The sequence below is a fragment of the Hippoglossus hippoglossus genome, chromosome 12, assembly GCF_009819705.1.
Source record: "Hippoglossus hippoglossus isolate fHipHip1 chromosome 12, fHipHip1.pri, whole genome shotgun sequence".
In the NCBI taxonomy this organism is placed as follows: Eukaryota; Metazoa; Chordata; class Actinopteri; order Pleuronectiformes; family Pleuronectidae; genus Hippoglossus; species Hippoglossus hippoglossus.
In genome coordinates, this window is record NC_047162.1 from 2,284,577 (window position 1) to 2,311,819 (window position 27,243).

A 27,243-nucleotide genomic window follows, 5' to 3' on the forward strand; every position below is an offset into this window, starting at 1 on the left:
CCCACCATCATGACCTTCCTGAAGCACGGTTCATTACAGCTGCTAGTTTTAGCTAAATGTGCCAAATGACCATCAACCATTTACTTCTACCTCTGTCATATGAGTGTCTCATAGAATGTGAATTGTTTTCTATACACTGACCCGTGCATTCTGCTGTTGCTCTGATTATATTTTACAGTAAATGATTAATAAATTCAGCCTTAAAGGCCCCATGACAAAAAATATGCATGTTCCCAGATTGCATCCTGCATCCCTGTGTTAAAGTCTCCAAAGTGCTGCTCATTGTGGGGACTGTTGGGTTTTCTCTACAAACTTAAGGTCTCGACCTTATTATGTCATGATTTGGCTCTTAAATCGGACTGAACAGAATATCTTTTATTACAATCGATTCTTCATTTTTGCCATGGACGTTTGTGTGAAGCACTTTGTAACCTTGTTTAGATAAGTGATATACAAATAAAGTTATTATTATTAATTGTTTATTCATCCCTTTATTCAAACCAGCATCATAACTTCTTTACATCGTAATCTCTCATGAGAGACCTATGCTGTCCAACTCATCAGGTAAATCTTTAAGGTGGTAGTGAGAAGTCCTTGAAAACAGAGAACATGTTCCCCATCATGACGTTCTCTGTGGAGCTGCTGCTTATTGTGACATGACACACATCCAGCTCTATTGGCGACTGTAAACACCAATCAATGTCCTCCACAATTCCCTCCATAGCTCCGCGTTTTTACTGGACATACATTAATATGAAGAAGCATCAGCTCTGACTTCTGTTTCACTGGGATATTTAAAGGATCGTCAGGAAATCCTGTGAAAAGACCACAAATGTGAACCTCATGGTGGCGCTAGAAGAAAAGTAAGAGGAACACGAAAGTGTTAAAGAATCATCCTGTGGGAACCATCAATGTTTCTATGTTATGGACTGACTCTCCATCCATCCTGGCTAAGAGGACACTGATCTGAGGAATTTATCTTTCATTTGCTGAAGCTCCAATTAGTTCCAATTCCTTAAACCACAGAAACCACCTGATCTTTTATTCACAGATATAGAGTGATGGGATTGAATGTGCCGTTGTGCATCGTGTTAATAAAAGAAGAGCATGGCAAGAGCACAGTGATGTAATGAAAGAAGAAGGCATTGTACAAAAGGTTAACTTGACAAAACGCACTTATGTTTTATGTTTTACGCACGTGTTATATTTTATTTGACGTTAGTTTCCTCCCTTGTGTTTCTTTACGATCTCTATCGCCTCACGCACAGCGGGGCATGTTCAACTATATGTTGACTTGTGCCTGTGTAAAAAGAACAAGAGTGAAAATGCACAGGCACACCTGTGCTCCAGTGACCTTTATTCTATAACGTCCTCGTCGACTTATCTGTACAGTCACTGAAAATAAAACCACACAGCTGTGCAGAGCAGAGACGCCTTGTGAGACCTCAGTGAGCGAAGCATTCACTCAAGTACAGGATGAAGTGCTTTTTGTTTACTTGAGTATGTCTATTTCACTAGTTCACAGGAGAATACTGCACTGTTTACCTTACGTCATCTATATATGACAGCTACAGGGATGTTTCAGATTGGATTTTAACATTGAAAACATTGAATGAGCTTATAAAGTATAACACATTGTTGGAAATCAAACCAGATTGGGGTGTAGTTGGGGCCTGTTGGCATGATTCAGAGTTGTTACACCGTGTTGTTTACTTTTTACATTCTCACATTGTAGCTTTTAATCAAAGTTTTCTAGGTTCAAATGGGTCAAATTGTCTAATATTCACTAAACAAATCAAAAGTTCAAAATCTGTCGATACATTTCTGTATTAGAACTTTGCTTTTTCTCCTTTCCTCTCCCCTTTGTCTTCTCATGACCCCAGTGGCCCCGTTCAGACCTGGTATCAACATCTGTCCTGAGTGATCCCATCACAAGTGGACAGCTCTGAGTTCAGGTGTGATCCCATCAGCCACACCACACTCAGAGGTCTCCTGGGACCAATGTGTCCATAATCTTTTAGCAGTGGGCACATTAATGCGAACGTGACATTGAAGGACCGCCTACTCAGCTGATGTCTTCTGATGGTCTGCATTTATATTTTGCAATGCTCTAGTTTTGATGAACACTGAAAGTGTTTTACAGCACAGTTTTGCCATTCACCCATTCCCACACACATTCATACAGTGCCAGGCAGCACTTTCTCTATCACATATCACTCAGACACAGCTGATAAGGAATTGTTTGATTGTAGTGCTGCATGCAGCATATTGATCCACTCAGCTCCTCTTGGCTCCACACTCTCTATCTCTCTGATCAGAACAGTATGTGACGTTTGCATATAGAGCTGACAAGGGAGTTGAATACCAGGTATGAGCAGGGCTGAGGACTGGCCTTGTGATACATTCGTGCCCCACTGACCCCCCACTGACTAAACCAGCTAACTGTGTATAAGGTGGTTAAAACTATAACAAGTTTACTCAAGTAAGAGCCCTGGTAGCATAATGTAAAAATATTCATTTATAAGTACAACAGACATTTAAGTATCAGCAATAAAAGTATTTCTTCAGTTAATTGAGAGAGACGATGCTACATTTGTAGCTGCTCCATGTGGAGATACTTAAACTGCTTAATATATAGCTGGAAAGTTGTGTCCATAGGGTCTCCAGATAAATCTGACATGATTAATGGGAGAAGAACGAAGAACAACATTTCTGAAACACACACTTTATTGGACTTTTCTCAGATTTTGCTTTATTTTGTGAAGATATTATGATTTGACTTCTGTCATCAAAGTTTTTAGAAGTGGACGGTTACAGGTCAGAACTAAGTTCCTCTGAAATGCATGAGTGGAAGTATAAAATTGCATAAAATGAAAATTACTTTAAATTAGTACATAAGCACAGTTATACTCAACACTAGACTAAACTTATAAATGTAAATAAAAAGGAACTAAATGTATATAAACTGTAGTTAAAAGCAGCTTTAACAGTAAAATTCAGCAGAAGTACTGAAGACTCAGTAATAACAATCTGGTCTGTTTTACTGTCTTAAATACTTTTACTTTGATACCTTGCCGAGAATAGTTTGCTCAAATGCGGTTTTGAATGCAGGACTTGTAATGAATCATTTTGAAGACTGTTATATTGGTGTGTGAGTGCTTCCTTGCATTTATTTGTTTGACTTGTGTTAAATCCTGCTCAAATAATGTAGATAATCCCTCTGATACATTCTTGCCCTGTTTGTTTTAAATAACAGAGATCCTCATTTACAGTCGTGGCCTGTTAGGGGCTCCAGATACATTTCCCGTGTGTGTGTGTGTGTGTTAAGTGATGTGTGAACTCAGAGGCGTTTCCTTCACCTCTTCCTAACAGCCTCATTAACCTCTAAATACCAGTTTAGGATCAAAGACTGTGTTGGTGCTCACACCTCCCTCTCCTCTCATGTCCACTCTGTGACATGTGCACACATTTCATATAATATATACACTGAAGAACAGAATCTTTAATTTTTCAAATGTTAAACAGTTAACCTTTATGAACTATGTGTTGAGTCTGTGGTTTGAAGAAATGTAGCTGGAAGAGAAAATTACGTATTTTACGTCTGTAAATCACCATTGACACGTCTCCGCTTTTGACACCGTATGTGTGAAGCAAAAGTTTCTGGGGGACAAGAAGACATGAGAGCAACATCGTGCTGCAAGGAGACCTCAAGTCTGGGCCCCTGTGAGAACAGAGAGGAAATGGGATGTAGTTTGTGTGTAAATGTAAATTGATTCAAGTGTGGATGCAGGACCTGATACCAACTGCTTTTTTTAAAGAATAGAACTGGAAACATTCTACGCATCTCTTCTTCCAGCCACACCAGGCTTCAGTTAACAACACAAAGAAAAGCCAAGAGTGATACTGAAAAGAGAAAGTGACGTAAGAGACAAATAAGCAGTATGGGAACCATGTTTGTGAGTAAAAGTCCTGCATTCAACACAGCAGGGGATCCCCCCTGGATTCACCGGGAGTAAGGGGGCGGGTTAACATGTAACAGATGCAAAAATAAAAAAAATATATATATATATATCTCGGTGAAAAAGCGGTGACACACACATTGAAGACACTGACGAAGATGAAAAGAGAGTTTGAGGTGATAAGAGGCGACACCGAGAGTCTGTGTGTTGTAAAAAAAAAAAATCACGTGATCTCCGCAGCGGAGTAAATACGTCACTTCCTGCCTCCGCCTGCCGCACCCGGCAGCTCCACCTCCCGCCTGAATAATGTGGGGGATTTGATGCTGTTGTGAACGCGTCTGTGCAGAGAACCTCCCGCTGCGTTGTGCATGAAAACGTTTTTAGATAAATATGTTTGTTTCATTTTCCTCAAAATCAATATTTTCCTCCAGATAAGAAATCATCTCTGTCCACACTAACACGCATGACAACGCATATCACACAATCACCCACAAACACTGCCAGATTAGAGTAAGGTTTCAAAAATCTGACGTATAAAGCAATATGACATCATCAGCAAACACAAACATTCCCTCAGATACTGTAAGTCAGGCATCAATTTACATTTTAGGTTTCTGTACACTGTCATTTAGTTCTGCTTGTATAAGGACTGTAAAAGTAAGAATGGATATTCACCAGCACCTGCCGTAAAATGTATGAACCCTCAGGTGTGTAACTGCCTCCAGCATTTAGAGAGAAATTTAAATTTCACAGTGTTAAAACATGCCTCCCCTCCATCACTCCATCCCACCATCTTCCCCCATTTGACGAGGGGAGTCGCAGCGCCTGCTCGTCCACCGGGACCAGTCCCACTGGCCCCATCAAAGCCCAGGGAGCCTTTGATGAGGTTGATAGGGATCAATAGGACAGGGGAAGAGACCTTAACTGACTGTGTTACAGACGGGGCGGGCAACTGCTGGAGACTGCCGGCAATGGAGATCAATGATTATTAGGCGTCATCACCGCCTTGATCTGCATAGAGGAATCCACTCAGCATCAGACTCTGTCTTGGTTAAGGTTGTTTAAGGTTTTAGGTGATTTCTTTATGGCTTTGTTTGCTTTATGTCAAAAAATGATATCCAGGGGAAGAAAACACTAATCTATAAAATGTTCTGCAGTTTGGTTGAGTTTGATTATTCCCACTATCATTTCAACTCCATTGAATAGACCTCAAGTCTGCTGTTCATTTTGAGAATATATTTTGTAGGATAAATTGTGGTGTTCAGGGATGTTTATTAGTCAAATCTTTTTTTTTTGATAAGAAATTAAAAAGTAGATTCATTAAGATTCAAGATTCAGATTCGATGATTTATTGCCACACAACTCGGTGGTTTGGAATTTGCCTCAGTGTGCCCACGAAAGTAGTGAAAACAAAGGGAATTTGTTTAATAATGAAAAAAAGAACCACCTTGGTGTTGTACTGTGGATGAATCCACTGCAGTCCCCAACAACTGCTCTATGTCTTCCTGTTTGACGGACTGGGGTTTCTGTACAAATGAAGACAGTGAGACCAAAGGAGATATTGGCTACTATATAGCAGAGATCTGATCACTGCATCCCAGTGTGTTGGGACATGTGTCTCCCTCCGGTCTAATGACAGTGCCTGGGGGGGGGGGGGGCGGTGTTGTTAGGTGTGTTTGTGTCCATAACAGAGCAGCAAACAGGCCCATTAGAGATGAAAGAGTCTGAATGGAGCCAATCAAAGACGAAGCCAGCAGGAGACCATTACCCCACAGACAGCAGCAGCCTGGGACTGGGGCCGAGGAGGATGAATGACCTCTTCTTCATGGATAAGGAGAGTTTACACACACACACACACACACACACACACATATATCAAGATTGACCTAGAATGTCCACGTGTGTGTTTCTTTCAGATAAACCTGGCATGTCCTGTGTTTGAGTATGACAGACCAGAGCATTACAAAAATAAACAAATCCAGACAGCTGAGTTTTGGCAGAGACCCTTGGTTCGGCAGATGAGCAGAAAATCTATTCAAATAATTTAAAAAAACTAACAATGGCCTTCAGTAACATGCCACCCAGTCGCCAAGTTAAAAAGTGCAACTCTTCATTATGAAATTGTCTTTATAGAAACATTTGCCCAAACATCAGTTTTGTTTCCATGTCTGCAGGAAATCCTTCTGGAGTATCATATATATTTCCTTTCCTCTTCCCTTCCCTTCCCCAGTGGTTCCCTGTTGTCTTGTTTTCCTCCACTGCTCATAAGTTTAAATACCAGTAAGAACCAGTGTCTTATTGGTGCCTGATGTGAACAGTGGAATTACACTGTAAATCATGACCTGTGTTATAAAGCTTTACACTCAGACAGAGTGAGAGTAGAAGTTATAACAATTACATTTACTCAAGAAGTGTATTTTACTTGAGTAATTATATTCTGCAGCACTACTTTTCATTATACTTTGTGTGTTTATTTGACTGTTTTAATTTGTCATTTAATTCAAAAATGAACTTAACAAATACATTTTTGTAATATAAATAATGGTTTATGGCAGAATAGGCTAAATGGCTCCAGCTTTACCACTAGCATTAAAGGGATGTATGTATTATAATCTAAACAAATAACAGGCCACTTTCTGAAGTGGTTCATTCAGTATATTTACATTTTCTATATCTTGATGGAAATAATCAAGTCCTTTTATTTAAGTTTTGGACGCTGGACTTTAACAGAGCACTTCTACACTCTGGTGTTGGTACTTTTACTTACTTTGACTCAACTGCTTCTTCCACCACTGCAGAGAAGCAATGTCTGAACGCACAAAGAGCAGTGGATCATTTTCACTTCAAACGAAGCACAAGAGCCAAGAGTGGACAAACAGCAGACATTACAACATCTACAACAAGTGTTGATCCGAGGTCAGAAGAGACGGACACACACAGTAACACACAGAAGAAGAAGAAAAAACACACAACAGTGAGTTGATTGGTACAGTTAAAAGTTCAAAGAGGTCCTGATCATTTTGTTTTCTCTCCTTCACCTCCATCGCTGCCCCTCTGTCTGTGCCTGTGTGTTGTATAACGGGGCGGATGGGTATCAGTGTTGGCCTGCTCCACCTCGTCATCTCCATCCTGATCTGGGACTTGCAGGACTGCAGCTCTTTGATGTGAGGACACAGACGCAGACGAGAGGGAGACGGGATGAAAACCCTGAGACAGTCTCTGTCTGTACCTCGAATATTTGATCATCTCACATATGTTGTGTATGAAAGATCTTCACCTGCAAAGTAACAGTAGCTTCTAACATCTAGAAGTATTTGCCCGTGGAGTACATTTAACGGATAGTACTTGTTAACAAATATTTTCCTACAATCAAACATTACTTATTCCACTGAGGATTACCAAAAACCAGTGTCGGAAGTATACAGATAAGGACCAATACAACAATGTTAAAATACCCACAAGTAAAGGTTCTCCACTGAAATGAAAAGGTGGAAGTAGAAATATGTAATGTAATGTTTCAAAACTATGAGTACTTAGAAATACTGTATGTTATAAACAGAATAGTATTATTGTTTTTCATGTATGCAGATGGTTTTACTGTTGTTGGTAAAAAATGCATAGTTGTGGAGTAGAAATATAAAGTCACCAAAAATGTACATATTGAAGTAAACTACAGTACTTGAATAAATGTACTTTGTTACTTTCCACCACCGTGAATGAACTGTAACAATGTTGGTGTTATGTTGCTATAGATTCAGAGACTCGTGGGAATAATGTGCAATATAATAGGACATGGAGATAAAAGTACCAGTACAACAATGTGATAAAAATACTTTTTTATAAGTAAAAGTACCAAGACGTGGTCAGCACTTAACGCAGTCAGAGGGTGATGTTACATATCTTTTCTTTTGGTCTGTCCCAGTTACAGAAGCATGTTATTGTACATGAGCCCAGGCTGAGGTGTAGTGGAGGAGCCCGAGTGTGTGAAGCTGCATGAGATGAGTGAGCGCGCGCTGTAAATCCACAGGTGAGCGGCACTCACGGCGTCATCCTCCGCGCTCCGCCCCTACTGGGGAGGTCTTTACGCACCATAAAGACAATATGGAGTGGGGTTTTTTTTATGGTGGCGGCCGTGTCCCCGTCTCATGTTGGGTGTGTTGGTTATCAAAGCACCGGGCGCCTTTGAAGTGGCCCAGTATCCATAATGAGCTGTTAGAGCGCCGCGGCTCTCCTCTCCCACTGCAGCGCACAGACAGCGCGTCTGGGGGCGCGGAGATAGGCCTGCGCAGCCACGGATCCGCTCTCTCTGCGCGTCCCGAGCACCTCTCATTATCTTATCAATGAAGGGGAGAGGGGGGGGGGGGGTTGTGCTTGACCCGATTAATCCTTTAAAGCCTCAATGCGTTTGGCCGAAGCACCTTTGGGACACAAAACAGCGCCTGCCTGCCTGCGCCCTGTCCTCCTCTTGTCCTCGGAAGGAGACAGTCGCGGCTCCATCACTCAGCTGATGTTATGAGCCACTTCACAGGGGGATCATCATCTTCAGCTCGTTATCAAGCTCTTTAACTTGATCCACAAACACCCGCCCAAACACACACACACACACACACACACACACACACACACACACACACACACACACACACACACACACACAGTGGTGGCACTAAAATGAGACAACTAGTTCAGATGATGTGTGGACGTCACTGCCAGAGGTGAAAATAAAACATGTGTTTTTTAGCTTTATGCTACTTGATACTTCGCACATGAATAGAACTCAATATTTATAATAATGATCAAATGCTGTACCAGTAAAAAGGGACATTTGATTGTAACCTCAAACTTTTACTGCAGTTTTCAATCTGGACTTTAACTTTTCATGGAGTATTTTCCCATTTTGGTATCACTACTTTTACTTAAAAGAACTAGGTACTTCCTCCACCAATGGTTTAAAGAAATCTTGGGATATTGTGCTGGATTTCTATTTATGTTCTACAATCATTACTATTCCACCATATGAATCTTGGCTTGTTTTTTAAACAACAAGGTAGGCTGACTAAAAGAGAGTAAAGTAATTAAGTACTTGAATTGTAATTTATGATACTTTAAGCTTCTCCAGTTTCACATTTTTCGCAAGAAAATAGAGTACTTTTCCCCCCACTACATTCCAGCTGCAGACAAGACACTATGTCACAGGCTAGTGAATAACCAAACTGTTGAAATAACCATTGCTATACCAATAATTATAATCCAATAGTATAATATATAACAATTTAACATGGACAGAGCCCATTGTGGTATCATAACAAGTATTTTTACTTTTGCAATGTACAATGATCGTGTACTTATTTTGAATAGAGGATGTTTACTTATAAATGAGTGTTTCAAATTGTAGTGTTTCCTTCTTTTACTATAGGAACTGAATTTCCACACTTTTTTTGATGAGCATACAGCTTTGTGAAATATTTCCCTGTGTTTATTTTTGAGTTAATTACATCTTAGTTACTTTATAATAGTACTGCTGCGACTTATTTTTAATCCTTTACAGTAGAACATACTTTAGAAGCTGTTATTCATCTAAAAGTCACTGAAGGATCACTTCTTTTTCATCCAAATGTAAATCAGTCTCAGTTACAGCAGAGATCACACAACCTTGAAACCCATCATTGTGAAAACTCAACTGATATCCCGTCCCAGCAGACGGTCTTTAATCTGGGGATCATCCAGGATTATTGTGTTTCCATCATATTAAGCCACTCACAGCTCATTATGTTGGTCATAGGCTCAAATGAAGCTTTTCTGATTGACGTTTGTATTTTTTAGAGTAACTATGGCCCCTAAATGTGTGATGAGCAGTTTAGCATTGAGTGGACATTTGAAAGAATTTGATTAATGTCTGTTTGGAAAGGGAAGAGACTCTTGGCTGTGACTAATTATTCTTTTCTTATCAATTTGTCTGCAGTAAATTCTGTAACATCCTCAGTACAGATTTCATAAAACAATGGTGATGCTGACGTATCCAATCAGCTTTCTTTCTAGATACATTCGATTTACTACAGCAAACAAAGGAAAGTCTGCTGGTCTTTGCATTTTAGAAGCTGCTCGTCTTCATTGAAATGAAAGACGATTGCTTTACTGTCGATTTATTTTTTGTCTCAGCTTTAAATGCACCGGATCTTTATTCTAAAATACTATAACTACAGCTGTCACATAAAAGTGAGGTATCTTTTTCTAATGTAGAGAAGTAGACGTATAAAGGAGCAAAACATGGAAATATGCACAAACAACACAAGTACCTTGGAGCCCTACTCAAGTACATTGGTTTAAAAATTCAGCTCATTACGTGAGACAATGCTTCTCCCTGCAGTAGAAGTATACATTCATTGAGAAAGTAAGTTCTTTAGATGAAGTAGTAGTCCTGTTCTACACTGCATACTTGCATTTACAGTCTGGATGTAGAGATGCAGACAGTTTGGGGGTGAGGTGTGTCTATTATCTGTTTTTGGAGGCAGGAAGGAGGGTGTGTGTGTGTGTGTGTGTGTGTGTGTGTGTGTGTGTGTGTGTGTGTGTGTGTTTGTGTATGTTGTGGAGGGGGGGGGCTTCCCAGACTTACTGGAGCCATGCTGTAACAGCCTCATTGAGACTGAATGAGACGTCTTAATTACTCCAGTTGTGAAAACTAAAGGAGGGGAGGGTGGGAGGGAAGTGAGGATGCATGCTTTGATCTTTGGGGCTGAGAGAGTTTGAGATGAGGTGGGATGTCCCCTATAAGTACAGACAGGCTGCCAGGAGGAGGCAGCTACAACTCCTCTGCCACCAGCACTGACCGGCCAGCACATCCTGAGATTCTCCCCTGCACTCTGGACAGAAACTACACTTCAGATTTTGCCATTTAAAACAAAGGAAATACTGTTTTTTGTTTCCATTAGAAGAAGGAAGAAACAAATCTTCAGCACTCTGCAGCAATGAGAGGACATTTCTCCATCGAGTGGATGGCCCAGAGCAGCCAGTCAGCAGGACCAGACGCTGTCCCGACCCCCGGAACCACAGCCTGCGGGACACATTCTGAGAGTCTGCCAGGTTTTTACTGCAGACAAAAGTCAGAAAATGTACCTGAGCAACAGGAAGAGAGCAGGAGTCAGAGCCCGGATGCATACAGCCTGAGCACACCCCAGCACCAGACCTCTCACAGTGATCAAGGTAAATTCACTTCATCACAATTCTTTTGAACACACTAGAAGTGCTGAGTCTTTTCCACTTACAAAAACTTAAAATTGTGTTATATTATGTTCAAATGCTGAATTGTAGCATAGAGTTAAATAACTTAAGTTATTAGTAAAAGTAAACAATTACAAAAATATTTATTTTTATTAAACAAGCTGATACAGCTTGTATGTAAGGCATTAATGTGTAGTGCAGGTAAATACTTATCTCTGAACTGTAGTTAACTTAGGATTACATAAGTATATATGACATGAAAATAGAATAAAAGTTTTCTGCCAAACATTTTAGCCTTAAAACAAATAACAAATATTTTTTGGTGCCGAGGGACCTTAAATTGTAACAAAGTTTTTTAGTAGTGGCCTTCAGCCGCCACTTACGCACCATGGTGGAATGTACCTACATTTACTCAATTACACAAGTAACTCTGTGGGTATTGAAGATTAAATTACTTTTGTATGTGTTTCTACAAGATGAAGAGTTGCAATTTTTTTTTTTAACAGTTAAATTAATGTTTGAATTCTTCTTTCCAGTGACAGAGGCCAGTTTCAGCAGCGGGACAGAGGAGGAGACCTCCGGGTATGAGAGTGAAGGGGGTCACTCCCTCTCCCCCTCGGCCCTTCCTGACTGTGTGTCCACCTCGCCGCCGTCCCCCCCGTCGGGCCGGAAACCTCGCACGGCCTTCACGTCGGAGCAGATCAGCAGCCTGGAGCGGGCCTTCAAGAGGAACGCTTACCTGGGAACACAGGACAAGGCCGAGCTCTGCAAGAAGCTCAACCTGTCTGACAAACAGGTAACAAGCCTCAGTGCGTCACTAACAGGACTCCAGTGTTTGAGTTATCAGCAGCTATCACTGTGGATACTGAGGCCATGACCTCTAGATTTTGTGTATTTGTTCACTTAAGCTGACTCTAGTGTCTTTACAAGCAGTGTCATTAAATGTTATGAAATTCCAAGACAAATAACAATTTAATACGTTTGAATTAATTAATTCAAGTATTTATTTAAATGTGTTTATTTCCCAGGAACGTGATGAACTGCTTAATTTTTCACAATATACTTTGGTGGAAACTTTTCCTCATGAAACTTCCATCTTCTTTCTGCACCTTAGATCAGAAACTGGTTTCAGAACAGACGCATGAAGCTGAAGAGGACCGTGCAGGACGCCCTGGCTCACGCCTGCCAGGCAAACATCGCCTCCCAGTTCATGCATTATCCTGAGCTGCAGTCCTACAGGCCGGGACCCTACCCCAGATACCACTCAGCAGCAGCAGCAGCGCAGGAGGCCCCGTCTGCTGCCTCCTTCGTCCATCCACACAGTCTGCAGTACAGCTCCCGCCTGTCCAGTGTCCCCACGCGGCCCCTGGACTCCTACCAGTACAGCAGCCTCCCGGGGGTCATGCTGCCCTCTGCCTCGACTCAACTCATGGGCTCCTACCCGACTTATCCCCAGTACTACTAACACTGGCTGTCCAATGAAGATGAACATGAGCAACTGCTGTAATCTTAACTCTGATATTTTCTCAAACTAAATAAGATTGTATTGGCTTTACTTTTTGAAAAAATGATGTTCTCATCTTGTCCTAATAGGATCGACACCAACAGAAATGAATGCTTTGTAAGAAACAGATCCCAAACATGGCTGTGAAGCTTAAATCTTAATCATGAATCAAACAGGGTAGTGTGCAATAATGTGATATGTGTGTGTACCTCTGCTTGTATAGTTTGCATATATTTAAATTTTAATCTATGAAGTGTTTTTATCAGATGTCACTGTGAAATGACACTGCTTAAATAAAAGAGTTATTCAAACTTAACAGGCCATCTGATGTATTTTCTTTCGTTAAAATGTCAACAGAACTTCAGACCTATATTTGATCTAACACTAATATATATACTCTTAATACTGACACTCATAGGAGCCACTTTTCTGCTGAATCAGTCTGTTCACTCTCAATACCATAAGTTTATTTTGCTGCCAACATTTCTGTACTTTCAATTACGGTACTACTTTCTTACTCTTATTTGCGATGAAATATTTCTTCTTTTGCTATGTACTTACTGAAGTAGAGGATCTGAGTGCTTCTTCCACCATGTATGTCTTCAGCTTCTAGACTGCTGTATACAGAAAGAGAAAACTCTCTGTCTACACCAACCTGAGGGCTGCAGAGGGTCAAACCTGAAAAAAGAGAAGCAAAGAAAAGAGAATCACTCAAATTGGCTTTCAGGAATTTCTTCATCTGACTTTTCTGAAACATATAATTCTTACACAGACACACACACTTCTTGATTTCTTGATTATACAACGTAAATACATGTGGCTATGATAATCAGTTTGAGGAGGATAATCAGAGCCTGATAATGCTCCTTTGAAACAGGATTTACACCATGATATAGGGAGATATAAATGAATAGGTAAATGAATACAATTAATGAGTTAAATGAATTATGAATTTGTTGTTGTTTTTAAAATACTCTGACAATAGTACAGAGTAAGTACACTACAGTACAGTGAAGGGCAGTTCAGTACGACCCCAATCTTCCCTAGTCCACATGCCATAGTGTCCTTGGGCAAGCTACTGAACCCCAAATTGCCCCTTCTCATAGAAAAAGTGCTGCACATAGATGCACTGTATGAATGCGTGTGTGAATGGCTTAATGTAAAACTGTACTGTAAAGTGTTGGAGTGGTCATCAACACTATATAAATACAGACCATTTACAGTACAGGGCAGGCACACACTACAGGACATTAAAGTAGCCTACAGTACAGTACAGGGCAGTACAGTGCAGTACACTACAGGGTAGGACAGTGCAGTACACTACAGGGTAGGACAGTGCAGTACACTACAAGGCAGGACAATTCAGTACAGGGCAGGACAGTACACTACACTACAGGGTAGAACAGTAAGTACAGAGTACAGAGAGGAACATCAACCTGAAAGCTCACCTGAGCCGCTAGTAGAACTATACTGCCATCTGTAAACAGAATTGGGTAATGCAATAATAGATAGATCGATAGATCGATAGATAGATAGATAGATAGATCGATAGATAGATAGATAGATAGATAGATAGATAGATAGATAGATAGATATATGTGCTTTATTGATCCCAATTTGGGAACTTATTGTGTCACAGCAGCATAACAAGAGCATTGTACATAGAGCAAAGAACTAAAGACAATACAAAAAAACGACAAAAGAAACAAGCGTGTAAAATTGCAGTGGTTGTTGAAAAATGCAGAATAGTTGTTAAAAGGGTCAAGTTATGAACATGACTAAAATAAATACACATGAATATAAGATGTACAGTAAAATATGAATATGAATGACGAATACACTGCAGGTGGTCAATGTTGCCACTGTTACTCTTTATAGTCAGTAATGGGAGAAGTTTTTAGACCTTTTACTTTAGTAAAAGCAGCTGAATCGTACTGTTAAAAAATAACTAATTTCATTAAAATTATGAATTAAGGGCTGAAGTATCATCATGTGTTTATATTTATATAATACAGGGTTTTTATTACTTATATATAAGGTTCAAACTGTATTTTAATGTTGCAGCTGGTAAAGATGAGGCAAACCTTAGTGACTTAACATGCTGTTAGATCCTTTATTGTATAATAATAATATTTAGCCGCTTCATAACTGTAGCTGATAAATGTAAATCAAACAACTCAGGTACAAGTACATAAAAATTGTATTTCAACAGTACTTGATTGAATGTACTTCTAGAAGTGTATATTTGGGAACTGAATTATCATGTTTCCCGTTGCCAATACAGTTTATGACATGTTATAATACATGACAGGTGTGCTATCAGACCAAAGCACTCATGTGAAGATGCAATTACATTGTTCAAGGAAATACAAGGATCCAACCAGTTCATTTACAGTCGGAGCTCTGAGCATTAAATGGTAACTTCAAAGAGGGACTCTGCAATGGAAAGAAGAAATGAGGCATTCTTCCTCTCACAAAAAGCTACATTCATATGTGATAAACCACAACCTTGTTCAATTTATTACCCTCAATAATTTGTGACAGAATCCTTACTTGCTCAGTTATGACACGTTGACATTACTGAGACACCCCAATGACTCAATTATTATGTTCCTACTTATACTACTTGTCCGTTATGTTTTAGCATTAATCATTAACATTTAATTGTAAATTGTAGCCATAATTGCAGGTTAAAACATTATGTTTTATTCTGTGACTGCTCTGCATGTTGCTGTGTAGCTATTAAGACATGTATTGTGTATTCAACTGTGGAAAACTCACATTCATACAATGTTGAGCAATAAAGTAACTCAGAACATTTACTGAAGTACATTTTGTTATATACTTGTACTTTACTAAATATACTCCTACTACTACATTCTACTACTTTTTATTCCACTTCATTAAACTATATACAAATCACAGGATCATTTTATAGATTCTGATGGTTTTTTAAACAGTATTATTAAAATGCATAATTTTAGGTTTAACTACCATCCCAACCCTTGAGATGGAACAAATATTCGAATTAATATTGGCGGCGTTTTTTTCATAGGGAATACTTTCACTTTTGAATATTTAAATTTGATGATAATAATAATATTTACTTTATTTGTATAGCACTTATCTAAACAAGGTTACAAAGTACTTCACAAAATAAAATAAAAGGTATTCAATTCAGTTCAACTTTAAGCGCCAAATCATAAGATGGTAAGATCCAGACCTGAAATTGTGTATACAGGACTTTCACTTTAAATGAACGTACAACGTAGTATTGCAAGTTTTTCTTTGATGAGATGTCTGGGTACTTCTTCCACCGCTGGCAATAACAGAGAATATAGTGATATTAATATTGGCCCTACGTACACATTTGCACAAATGAAAACATGAAACTTCCTAGATTGTTTCCACTGTAACTTCGTGGTTAAAAAACAAGACTTGCCGGCCTTAACACCAGCTACGGAGCCCCCCTGGTATCAGTTGAAGAAAAAAAAAATCTGTTCCCTCTATTTACCGAACGATTCCCTCAGTTTAATAATCTGTGCCCTCAATTTAATAGTCTGTGCCCTCGGTTTAGCTAATGAAGTCCTTCTGCATGCAGAAGGAGGACATCCCTACGGGCGTGGCTTGTCTGCTAAACAAGAAATACGCAGTTGCTGCGAATTTTACCTGAAACCATTCTACAGAGAAGGAGGAACACGACTGCGACCACTTCTGCCAGGTAATGTTAACTAAGTCCAGTTTATATTGTGTTGTAATAAACACAACGTTTCTTGGTTAAACATGTGAGACAACACAATAAAGCATTAATTCTAACCATAAGTGGATAAACTGGACTTAGTTAACATTACCTGGCAGAAGCCACACCCGTAGGGACATCCTCCTTCTGCATGCAGAAGGACTTCATTAGCTAAACCGAGGGCACAGATTATTAAACTGAGGGCACGGATTAGTTAAACTGAGGGAAAGACTTTGTTAAACTGAGGGAACAATTTGTTAGACTGGGGGAACGGTTTGTTAAACTGAGGGAACAGATTTTTTTTTTTCTTCACCTGATACCAGGGGGTTCCGTACACCAGCTGCAAAACCAAATAATAAATTATTATAGTGAGAGTTCAGAGTCAATATATTGGGAAATAAATGTGCAGACAACCTGCTGAGTGGGGACAATACCAAAATAAGTGATGGATATCTTCTGGAACCAGTTAACAAAAGGAGGATTCCTCAACATCAATGTCCTTTTTATATCTCTAATGAAAAAGTTTGGAGGGATAAAAACGATGAATCAAAAAGTCACTTCCTTGATCTTCAATTAGATATTTAAAGGGAAGGCACCAAAGTTGCTTCCAGTCCAGATCAGAACTTAGGTTACTCCAAAAGGAAATTACGTTTTGAATAGAGACAATTTCATTTTGAAGTAAACCATGTATTTCATGGTTATTATTGTTTTCTTTTTAGAGGAAAAGAGATTTGACCAACATTAGTAAAACCAGGGATCCAGTGATACTAAAGACAGATCGGAAGACACCGTGTTTCTAAGAAGGTGACGAACACCTGAAGGGATTGCATCAAAATCTAAGGCATATTTCTTTAGTGGTACAGGGATACCGTATTTGTGGAGGAATTAAGAGTAAGACATTAATATACCACTAGAATTGAAAAGTTGAGTAACCAGAAAAATACCATGGACAAACCAGTTTTCCAAGAGAAAAGATTTGTGTTTATATATTGTGTCTCTATAATTCCAGATATAATATGTGTGAGGTAAATTGTGTTTGTTAAATTAAAGACCAAGAAAGGAGCATTTGTTTCTAAATGTTTGATCATTTTAAGAAGATTTTTTTCAACGTTGTAGTTGCACAGCAAAACAAATTTAAAGGCTAATTTGGGAATAAAATTCCAGATCGATGTCGGATCTGTAAAATATTGTTTAATCCAATTTATTTTGAAAGTGTTGTTAAGGGTTGGAAAATCAAGACAGTTCAGGCCACCATGTTCATAAGAGACAGATTAAGACAGACTTCCTAATATAATGTACTTTGTTTTTCCACACAGAATTAGAAGAAGTATATTATCAATGGTCTGTTTGTTGACATCAAGAGATCAGGCTGCTTAAGTAAGTTAGTAAGTAATCTAGTAAGATTCAGATTCAATACTTTATTTATAAGTCAGTTGTTTGGAATTGTCCTCAGTGTTCTCACGACGAGACAACAATCACATTATAACACATAACAAGAAAATAAACCAAACACATAAAAACATAGCAAAATACAGTAAAGGAAAATACAGAATAAAATTAAACAGTGAAAACTAGAGCAAATAGAATAGGATGCTTAAAAATACACTAAAATACAAAATACAATGAAGTTCACAACCGAGACTAAAAAAACTAAAAAGAGTTCGACAAGAATGACGCCGACGGAACCTCAATCTGAACCAATGGCTGATGAGAGATGATACATGTGGGTGTGGTTGACAAAATCCGACGGACCAATGATCAGGCCGTAACTGCGTGAACTCGTGAAAGTGGCGAACGGGTGGACCAATCACGACGCTCCGCGGAGTGCACTGATAGAGAGCGTGACGGGGGCGCGCGCGGGGCCGAGTGCGCGCCGGGAGCAGCTGCACAGGAGAGAGGGGCACGAGCCGAATGGTGGAGCTGAAGATGGCGGATGGAGACAGCGGGAGTGAGCGAGGCGGTAGCAGCGGGGGAGGCGGCGGCGGCGGTGTTGCTGGTGCTGGTGCTGGCAGCGGGGGCTTCCAGCACTTCCAGCGGGACCAGGAGACCCAGGAGCTGGCGTCCAAGCGTCTCGACATCCAGAACAAGCGCTTCTACCTGGACGTCAAGCAGAACAGCAAGGGCAGGTTTATCAAAATCGCAGAGGTCGGGGCCGGCGGCTCCAAAAGTCGCCTGACTCTCTCGCTGTCGGTGGCGGCGGAGTTCCGTGACTACCTCGGGGATTTCATCGAGCACTACGCCCAGCTGGGGCCTAGCAGTCCGGAGCAGATCGCCCAGGCTGCTGCGGGGGAGGATGGCGGGCCCAGGCGAGCGCTCAAGAGCGAGTTTCTCGTCCGGGAGAACCGCAAGTACTACCTGGACCTGAAGGAGAACCAGCGGGGGAGGTTCCTGCGGATCCGGCAGACCGTCAACCGCGGACCTGGCTTTGGAGTCGGGGGCCCAGTGGGCGGCATGCTCTCCGGCCAGACCATAGCCCTTCCGGCCCAGGGGTTAATAGAGTTTAGAGACGCCCTCGCTAAGCTCATAGATGACTACGGGGGAGACGACGAGGAGCTGGCCGGTGGCACGGCCGCCGGCGGCTACGGTGAGCTCCCCGAGGGCACCTCCATCATGGTGGACTCCAAGCGGTTCTTCTTCGACGTCGGCTCCAACAAATACGGGGTGTTCCTGCGTGTGAGCGAGGTGAAGCCCAGCTACAGGAACTCTATCACCATCCCCTTCAAAGCCTGGGGCAAATTCGGAGGCGCTTTCAGCAGATACGCCGAGGAGATGAAGGAGATCCAGGAGAGGCAGCGGGATAAATTGTACGAGAGGAGGGATGAGTCCGAGGGAGACGAGGTGGAGGACGACTGAGAGATCAGACGGCTGTTAGTCCAGTTACACGACAGATCTGCAATATAGGAGTATTTTGCAAAAAAATATAATAATAAAAAAAAAAACATTAAAAAAGACAGATAAAGTGCATGACAAATCGTGCTGTTATAGCCTACTAAAGTATCGTGGAGTAAAAAAAAAAGTACATGTGCAGGGAGTAATTGGTGTATTATCCTAAAGTTTGTAGGGTCGAGGGTTGGAGTGGTCGTTTGAATCTCTGAAAGTGAATAAAAAAAGTGGACTAAATGTTTAACTGAGATATTTCTCACTGGCTGAAAGGTGAGAGAAAACTACTAAAACCAGCAACTTGGTTTTTATATCTAGAAATGAAGCCAATGAATGCTTTCCTATTCGAGACATAGTTTATATTTTAAGAGTGAGGAGTCAAACTGTTTAAGATGTTTTCCTTGCTCACTCCAAGGAGAGAACCTAGCATCCATTGTATTCCTGTTCAGAACCAGGTCTCTCCTCAGTGGGTAGTTTGTGGGATTCCTTGCAAGTCAGTCAGATGAACCTGGGGGGAATGTATAGCGAGCTGCTGTCACTCGGTGGATGTTCCACGTTCGATGATGGGTCAGCAGATGAAGAGCTGTCAAACAGCATGGAGGCGAGCAGCAGCAGCAGGCCATTCATTGAAAAGGTTGCCTAAAAAAATGTTAGGGGAAGAGGATTATCTGTGAGCCCAAACAACAAGGGCCGTGCGGACTAAATTCAAGCTTTTGACTCCAGCAGTCAATTACAGTGCAGATCAGCTGGGTTTTATGTTATACATACAATCTTGGCGATATTTTCAAAGCATAAGTCACATCGTTTTCAGTAAGATTCACATTTAGAGACGAGGAGCCGTCTGTTCTCCTGACACCAGAGCATCCCTGGTGTTTGAGAACAGCCGCTTTGGAGAGCCAACATGTGGGCAGAGGACTGTCTTTTTGTGGGAGCCCACCCCACCAGGGACAAATGTATATGTATATATATATATATATATATATTGGGACTTTTAACAATTAGCTCCTGAGTGTCACTACAAGCAGTCCAGAAAACCAGCTGTTGGAGAGGAGCCTCAGACACACTGGAGCTTCTCTGATCTCTTGGCTCTGCAGAGCATCAGCGATGAGCTTTGCCATCAGCCTCTGTGTCGTGGACAGAGCTGGACAGACGTCCGTCTTAACCAGCCACGCCACATTTTCTGTTGTAACAACTAACATCCTCTGACACATGAAGACCCTGGACAGAAACACATTTATGGATGTTTTCTTTTTGTTTTGGGTTTTTTCTCTGTGTGTTGCGTGTGTGTTTTTTTTTTTTTTTTTCAAAAGAACTATATTGAAATGAGATTCTACTTATAGGAATGATATTATCGAACAAACCAGCAGAAGATATTTTGAAATACTTATAATGGAAAATGTATTGTTTAAAATGAATTTCATTACTATAAAATTAAATGAAAAGGTTAATTTCTTAAAACAAAGTTGTGACTCAAACCTCCAGATTTGTTTTTCCAAGAGTAAAAGTATAACACTTCCTTAATTAAAACTACTTGAAACACAACAACCGATTTTGTGACTATATTTTTAAACCCTTGTCTTGTTATATGTATTCATGAGATTGTTTATATGTTTTGCAGGGAAATTTACTCGGTGTGAAAAGGAAAGAGCCAAAGAAATATGGCTAGTTTCTTTATTAGCATATTTCTACTCTGGCCAATGAAGTGTAAGAAATTTACCCATCAAAATTCCCCAGAGTCCAAGGTGTGATCTTCACATACAGGCCAATAATCCAAAACCAAATTCTACTCAAATTATAATGAGATAAATCTTAGAAAGGCAGCAAATCATCAAACGTGAGGAGCTCCAAAGAATATTTGGTTCCAGCATTTGTCCGTGATGCACACAGAAACGTTTTACTGGGAAAAAATCCAGCAGTGTCAAATCCAGACCAGGATTACTGTGCTTTTACTTGTGAGGTCAGGATTTAATAAGATGCCGCATGCAGTAGTGAAGGCTCCGTGCACATATTCAATGAGTCTAGGGCTGCGACTGACAAATATTTTCATTATCGATTAATTATTTGGTTTGTAAAATGTCAGGAAGCAGTGAACAGTGAAGATGCTTAGTGTCAATAAAACCACAGATGACGGCTTGTTTTGTCTGGCTGTCCAAAACACCAGGGCATTAAGTTTTTGTTGGATCTCTAGTTAAGATGGAGCCAATTTTAACTGAAGTAAAAATGTATCCTATTTTATAAACTGAACATGCTACATGATATCATTGGTTTGCATATAAATAGCAAACCGCTTCGCGTGTCATGTCTGCGCTGTTAAGCTTTTTCGCGTGTCATTTTACATAAGTGTCATTTATTGCCATTTGTGTTCAGGGTAAAATTACAATGTGTAAAATGACATGTAAAAAAAATGGATGGCAAAATAATATAAGAAAATTTTATTCATGCGCCTTTAGGTGCAAGAATCTTAAATCTAAAAGCAACTATGATGATTAAAAATAATGGTAACTAAGCCACTGTTTCAGACATATTTTTTTTAAAAAGGACATGAAATATTCTAAAGCTAATAACTGAAGATGTTGCAGCCAAACTGCTGTAATGTTTTATGGACTAATTGATTGATTGAGAAAATAATTGGCATGTTAAGTGGTGAAGTGGCAGCCCTGGTAGATTACATTACATATCATTACATATCATTCAGCTGACACTTTTATCCAAAGCGACTTACAATAAGTGCATTCAACCATGAGGGTACAAGCCCAGAACAAGAATTATGTAAGTACGTTAACTTCAAAAAAGCCAAACTACAAAGTGCTACATGTAAGTGTAATATATAAGTGCAGCTAACTTTTTAATTTTTAATTTTTCAGTATAAACACCAGAGTTGACAATGGTTATTAGACATCATCTTCTTAACCAAGGTGAAGTGGGAAGAGGTGTGTAGACTTTCTGCTGTCCTGATGTCAATGGGGAGCTCGTTCCACCATTTGGGAGCAAACAGTTGTGGTTTTGTTGAGTGGCTAGGTGTCCCTCGCAGTGATGGAGCAACAAGCCGATTGGCTGATGCAGAGTGGAGTGGACGGGCTGGGGTGTAAGGTTTGACCATGTCCTGGATGTAGACTGGGCCCGATCCGTTCGCAGAACGGAAAGCAAGTACTAGTGTCTTGAAGTGGATGCGGACTTAGGTAGGTTGAAGACCAGTCGAGCTGCTGCATTCTGGATGAGCTGCAGAGGTCGGATGTCACTAGCAGGTAGACCTGCCAGGAGGGAGTTACAATAGTCTAGGTGTGAGATGACCAGAGCCTGGACCAGAACCTGCACCGCCTTCTGAGTGAGAAGGGGACGTATTCTCCTGATGTTGTGCAGCATGAATCTACAGGAACGGGTTGTTGCAGTAATGTTGGCAGTAAGGGAGAGTTGACTGTCGAGGGTCACAGCCAGGTTCCTAGCAGTCTGGGTGGGGGCTACCACGGAGCTGTGGATTGTGACGGTACGGCCATGGGTGGGAGAGCTTTTCCCTCTCACTTAACAAGCTAAACAAGTCCACTGACAGGAAATTAATATCGAGCTGCAATTTGATGATCAATTAACCTTTTGTGTGATATTTCATGCAAAAAATGGAAGCCTTTTTGATTTGAGCTTCTTAGGTGTGATGATTTGTCTTGTTGATAGTAAATGAAATGTGTTTGCACTGTAGGTCTGACAAATCCTGTCCACTTTGAATTTGATGGCTCTGAGAAATAGCATTGGACATTTGTCACTGCTTTCTGGCCTTTTATATTAAATGATTAATTAGCCTGGAAATTAATTGAAGGGTAAAAAAGAATGAAAATGGCTGTTGGATGCCAACTTGCCCCTATAGGCAAAACATTTGTTGGTTGGCCCCAAGAGACTCTCACAATGCATGTATGTTATTTATATCTCCAGGCATCAGAAACCAACCACTACTCTCAATGGCAACAATCAGTGTGTTTGATTCGTAGCAAAAATGTCAAACATTCACTTTTTCCAACCTCTTTGCTAGTTTCTCGGTTTGACAGCAAACTCAACACTTTTGTGTTTCTGGCTTTAACCTGGGCTTCTGTGTATAATGATGTCACTATTATCTGACATTCAACACAAGTCAGTTTATTCTTAAAGAAACTAGGCCTAACTTTCAGATAGCCTGGAAACCAGACCAGGGGGTCCAGCGGGTTGTCCACTAACCAGAAGGTCTGTGTGTGGCGCCTCAAGTTCGCATGTTGAAGTGTCCATAGGCAAAACACTGAACTCCAAATAGCCCTGCCAGCTGTGCTAGCAGTGTGTGTATGACGTGTAATAGAAAAGTGCTATATATAGAAGTGCTTTATGAATCTGTGTGTGTCAATGGGTGAATGTGACTCGTTGCGTAAAGTGCTTTGAGTGGTTGTAAAGACTAGAAATGCACTACATAAGAATGCAGTACATCTACCAGTCAATGAGCTCATGCTCATGGGTATTCACTCTCCCCACCCCCACACCCACCCACTTGGACCTTTTTTGGCTAGTCCTGAAACTGGTCGTGCCACTCATCTAAAGAGGTCTGTTGAATCTGTTGTCGACACAGTAAGCAAACGGGATTGGTATTTTTCTCTAAAAGAAGCATAAACAAAAACACTTCTGTCACTATGTGAAACGTTACAGATCTGAAGCTCTGATTGGTTGTGGTTCTGCTCTGTGGTCGTTGAAAACGCTTCCCCGAACATCGAAAATGAAATAAGGGGTTACAGACCCATTCAAAAACAGTTGAATGGATCTGACTACAATTGGCTTCCTGTCAAATTTAGCAATAATGAAGAGAATTGTTGTAGTGTTACAGGATTTCTATGACATATTTTCTTATCGGTTTTCTGTGGGTTACTCAATTTACACAGAAAAAGTGAAGCAATTTGATGAAAAACTCATCTTCAATAAATGACCAAGATAGAAACTAAAACAGTTTGGCTCCCAAACTCAGGGTTACTCAATAAGACAAGCCTGCAATGTGGGAGATGGAGGACCTGAATGATTCACAGTGATCCTGGGGATTTGGTGAGACCACTGGGAAGTTAATAACTTTGTTGATCATCCACATGGAAGACATGACACCTCCCAAAAGTGAAGCCAAACCATCTGGATCACCTTCTGGTGGCTGGCTATAGTAAAATTCTCCTACCCAGCTTCTTTCATGGTAGCAGGTAGGACATGTGCCAAATGAAAAAGTACAAGTCAAATAAATGTTGGTGGTGGTGTAGTGTTTGGGTGTATGAAGGATCAGGCACAGGTCAGATGATAATAGACCTGTTACTCACTCGAAACACCACCTGGTGGTATAGTATGAAATAATAATTAGTTAGTTGGTTCTTATCTCACTGATGTATGTTCAGGTGCTTCTATTTCTGTGAAACATCATGTTTAACAGCTGTGATGGACACACGACTGGTCGAACGTGGGTATCGGCAGGACCTCGATATCTGAGTCTGGCTCCAAATTATGTCACAAGATGGCAGCACCTGTATCAAGGATATTTTGGCTTCACTTTTTTACAGAGAGAGGAAGTGGAGACGTCACCGATCTTTATTCACAGACTATTTGGATGAAATGTGTCTCTGTCTATTTATCATTTGGATATTAATAACGGAAATTCTTCACCATTTTCTGAGTGGATAGCAGGACGATTTACTGATCAATCCAGAAAATAATCTGCGAACTAAGCAATAATCCAAATGATCTGTTAGTTGCAGCCCTTGAGTATCAGATGGTCGGAGCATTTGCTTTACAGTTGCTCTCTTGCCACACATGCACACGACTGTTTGGCGTGACACACCAGCTGTTGCTGAAGTTAACAAAGACTATGTAGGAAAGGGCCCCGCAAAACAAGAGCTTGCTTGAATCCACAGCAGTAGAAAATCAAAACGACACGGTGATTTAGTCGTGGCCTGTCTGCACTCTGGATCCTCCTCATCCCTCCCTGCACTTATGAGATGATCTTATTGTGTAGAATTATACAGCTGGACTGTTTTCTGACTCTTAGGTAAAGAGACTCGAGGGTAATTTCATTCCCTCATCTCCCCCACTCCATGCTGATCTGTTATTGAAGCTCCCCGCTTTTGAGGAGAATCTGTCTTCTTCTTCTCCTCCACACCCCCACTAACTTAGTAGTTCTGTTGGTTTGGCAGCTGTTAGGCAGCCATGCGTCTGCTGTAAGGGCCTGCTGACAGGGCACGTTGGCTATTTTAATGTGGGAGGCCGCGACAGACTTGACATTCCTAGTCCAGGAGTCAGCTGTGCCATTAGGACCTCATTGCCTGGGGACACAGTCGCACAATAGTTTGATTGTGCTGAGATCTGCTCACATGTGGCGCACACAAGATCGTCCTGTAGAAACACACTCAGCTATGTGCAGGCAGGTACTTTATATGTAGCTCTTGTTCATAGTAGCAACTGAAATGGTGAGAGGAGAGCTGTCAGTTTGTTGTTGTCAAAGTGGCTCTTAAGTTATTTACAGATTGATTCTAAGGTTCTTTAAAAGTTCCAGTACAACTACTGCCCAATTCTCTGTAATAGAAGCTAATAATTTCAATCATTCAAACAAACTTTCAGGGGGAAAACATGGTACAGAGAGGTACAGTGTTACCTGTTGAGGCTGACACAATATGGCCACTTCACTAAAACAGAATCAGGATTAAAGGTTCAGTGTGTAAGATTTAGGTGAAAGGGATCTATTGGCAGAAATTTTAAATAAATTAATCCTTGTGATGTTTTCACTAGTGTGTTTCATCTAAATTGTTGTTTTCTTTACGCTGAAATAAGCCCTTTATATTTAAATACTTTATATTTACATCAGGAGCGGGTCCTCTCTACAGAGGCCACCATGTTTTTTACAGTAGCCCAGACTGGACAAACTAAATACCTTTTGAGTTTTTATGACAACTGAAGGCTACCACAGGTTCTCTTTCATGTTTGGAAGGGGAGGGTGAGGTGAGGGGGATTCAGCTGTAACATGCAACTACACCACTAGATGTCACTAAATTCTACTGAACCTTTAAATGAACACAAAGGGTTCAGTGAGATACACCATAGGCCACAAGGAGCAATCTTTAAGCGTATATTCTTTTTAATTAAGTATGCTGAATTAATGCTTAGCAGTTCCTGTTTGCTATATGTCACTGTATTTACTAACAGCCATCAGTTCATTGCTGTGATACTGACATTTTTTTTTAAATGTAATACTTTGCCACTCTTACGTGAGACCCAGCATTTTGTTTTACTGGGATACGTCCAATAGTGTTGTTTAACAAATCAGTCACTGTCTTAGTCAATATATGTGATGTATACTATATGTAATAACATGCAAAGAATAATCAACAAAAACAAAAAACATTATTACCTTTAAACTATTATTATTACATCAAATTGTGAAATGGTAAATGGTTTGTGTTTATATATAGCTCTTCTAGTCTTGATCACTACTCAAAGCGCTTAACAGTTTAGGTTTTTGCCATTCACCCATTCACACACACCTTCATACATCTATGAATTACATCAAACCCCCAACCCTTTCCTTTCTTTCCTTTCTTTCCTATCTTTTTTTTTACGTGTAAGTTCTACTGTTCAAGCTGCCGTTTCTGCACCAGTTTTACTCATATCCCATTTCCCCTCAAATTTGCATCAATCCACAACAATGCCAATGATGTGACTGTTACCAGCAAGGTGAGCTAGGTGTTCATGTCAGCATGTTGACGATAATTCTACAAAGGTAGTGTCAGTTTTAACTGGATTTCCACAAAGGTGTATAGGAGTTGGTTCATTGAGATCATAGACTGTACATAAAGATGGACGTCATGACGGCTCACAAAAGTGAAGCCAAATCATCTGGCCCCCTGGTGGTTGGCATAAAATTTTGGTCATAATCTTAGTCCTCCATTTTAGCAGATGGGACACTGAACAAA

At 40.5% G+C, this 27,243-nt stretch overlaps 2 protein-coding genes across 2 annotated transcripts; both read left to right on the forward strand.

Moving 5' to 3' along the window:
• Positions 1-10,924: 10,924 nt before the first annotated feature.
• Positions 10,925-12,762, forward strand: ved (ventrally expressed dharma/bozozok antagonist). Its single transcript, XM_034602890.1, has 3 exons — positions 10,925-11,159; positions 11,714-11,973; positions 12,292-12,762. Exons 1-3 carry the CDS (start codon positions 10,925-10,927, stop codon positions 12,640-12,642), a joined length of 846 nt encoding a protein of 281 aa, XP_034458781.1. The 3' UTR covers positions 12,643-12,762.
• Positions 12,763-18,252: 5,490 nt separating this feature from the next.
• purbb (purine-rich element binding protein Bb) lies at positions 18,253-20,957 on the forward strand. Its single transcript, XM_034602854.1, has one exon. It carries the CDS (start codon positions 18,332-18,334, stop codon positions 19,271-19,273), a length of 942 nt encoding a protein of 313 aa, XP_034458745.1. The 5' UTR covers positions 18,253-18,331; the 3' UTR covers positions 19,274-20,957.
• Positions 20,958-27,243: the final 6,286 nt, after the last annotated feature.

Excerpts from the sequence above, each read along its gene's own strand:
- ved (XM_034602890.1), top strand. The coding sequence starts at position 10,925 with ATGAGAGGACATTTCTCCATCGAGTGGATGGCCCAGAGCAGCCAGTCA. Across the intron at positions 11,160-11,713 it reads GACCTCTCACAGTGATCAAG|TGACAGAGGCCAGTTTCAGC; the intron begins GTAAATTCACTT and ends TCTTCTTTCCAG. Across the intron at positions 11,974-12,291 it reads TCAACCTGTCTGACAAACAG|ATCAGAAACTGGTTTCAGAA; the intron begins GTAACAAGCCTC and ends TCTGCACCTTAG.
- purbb (XM_034602854.1), top strand. The coding sequence starts at position 18,332 with ATGGTGGAGCTGAAGATGGCGGATGGAGACAGCGGGAGTGAGCGAGGC.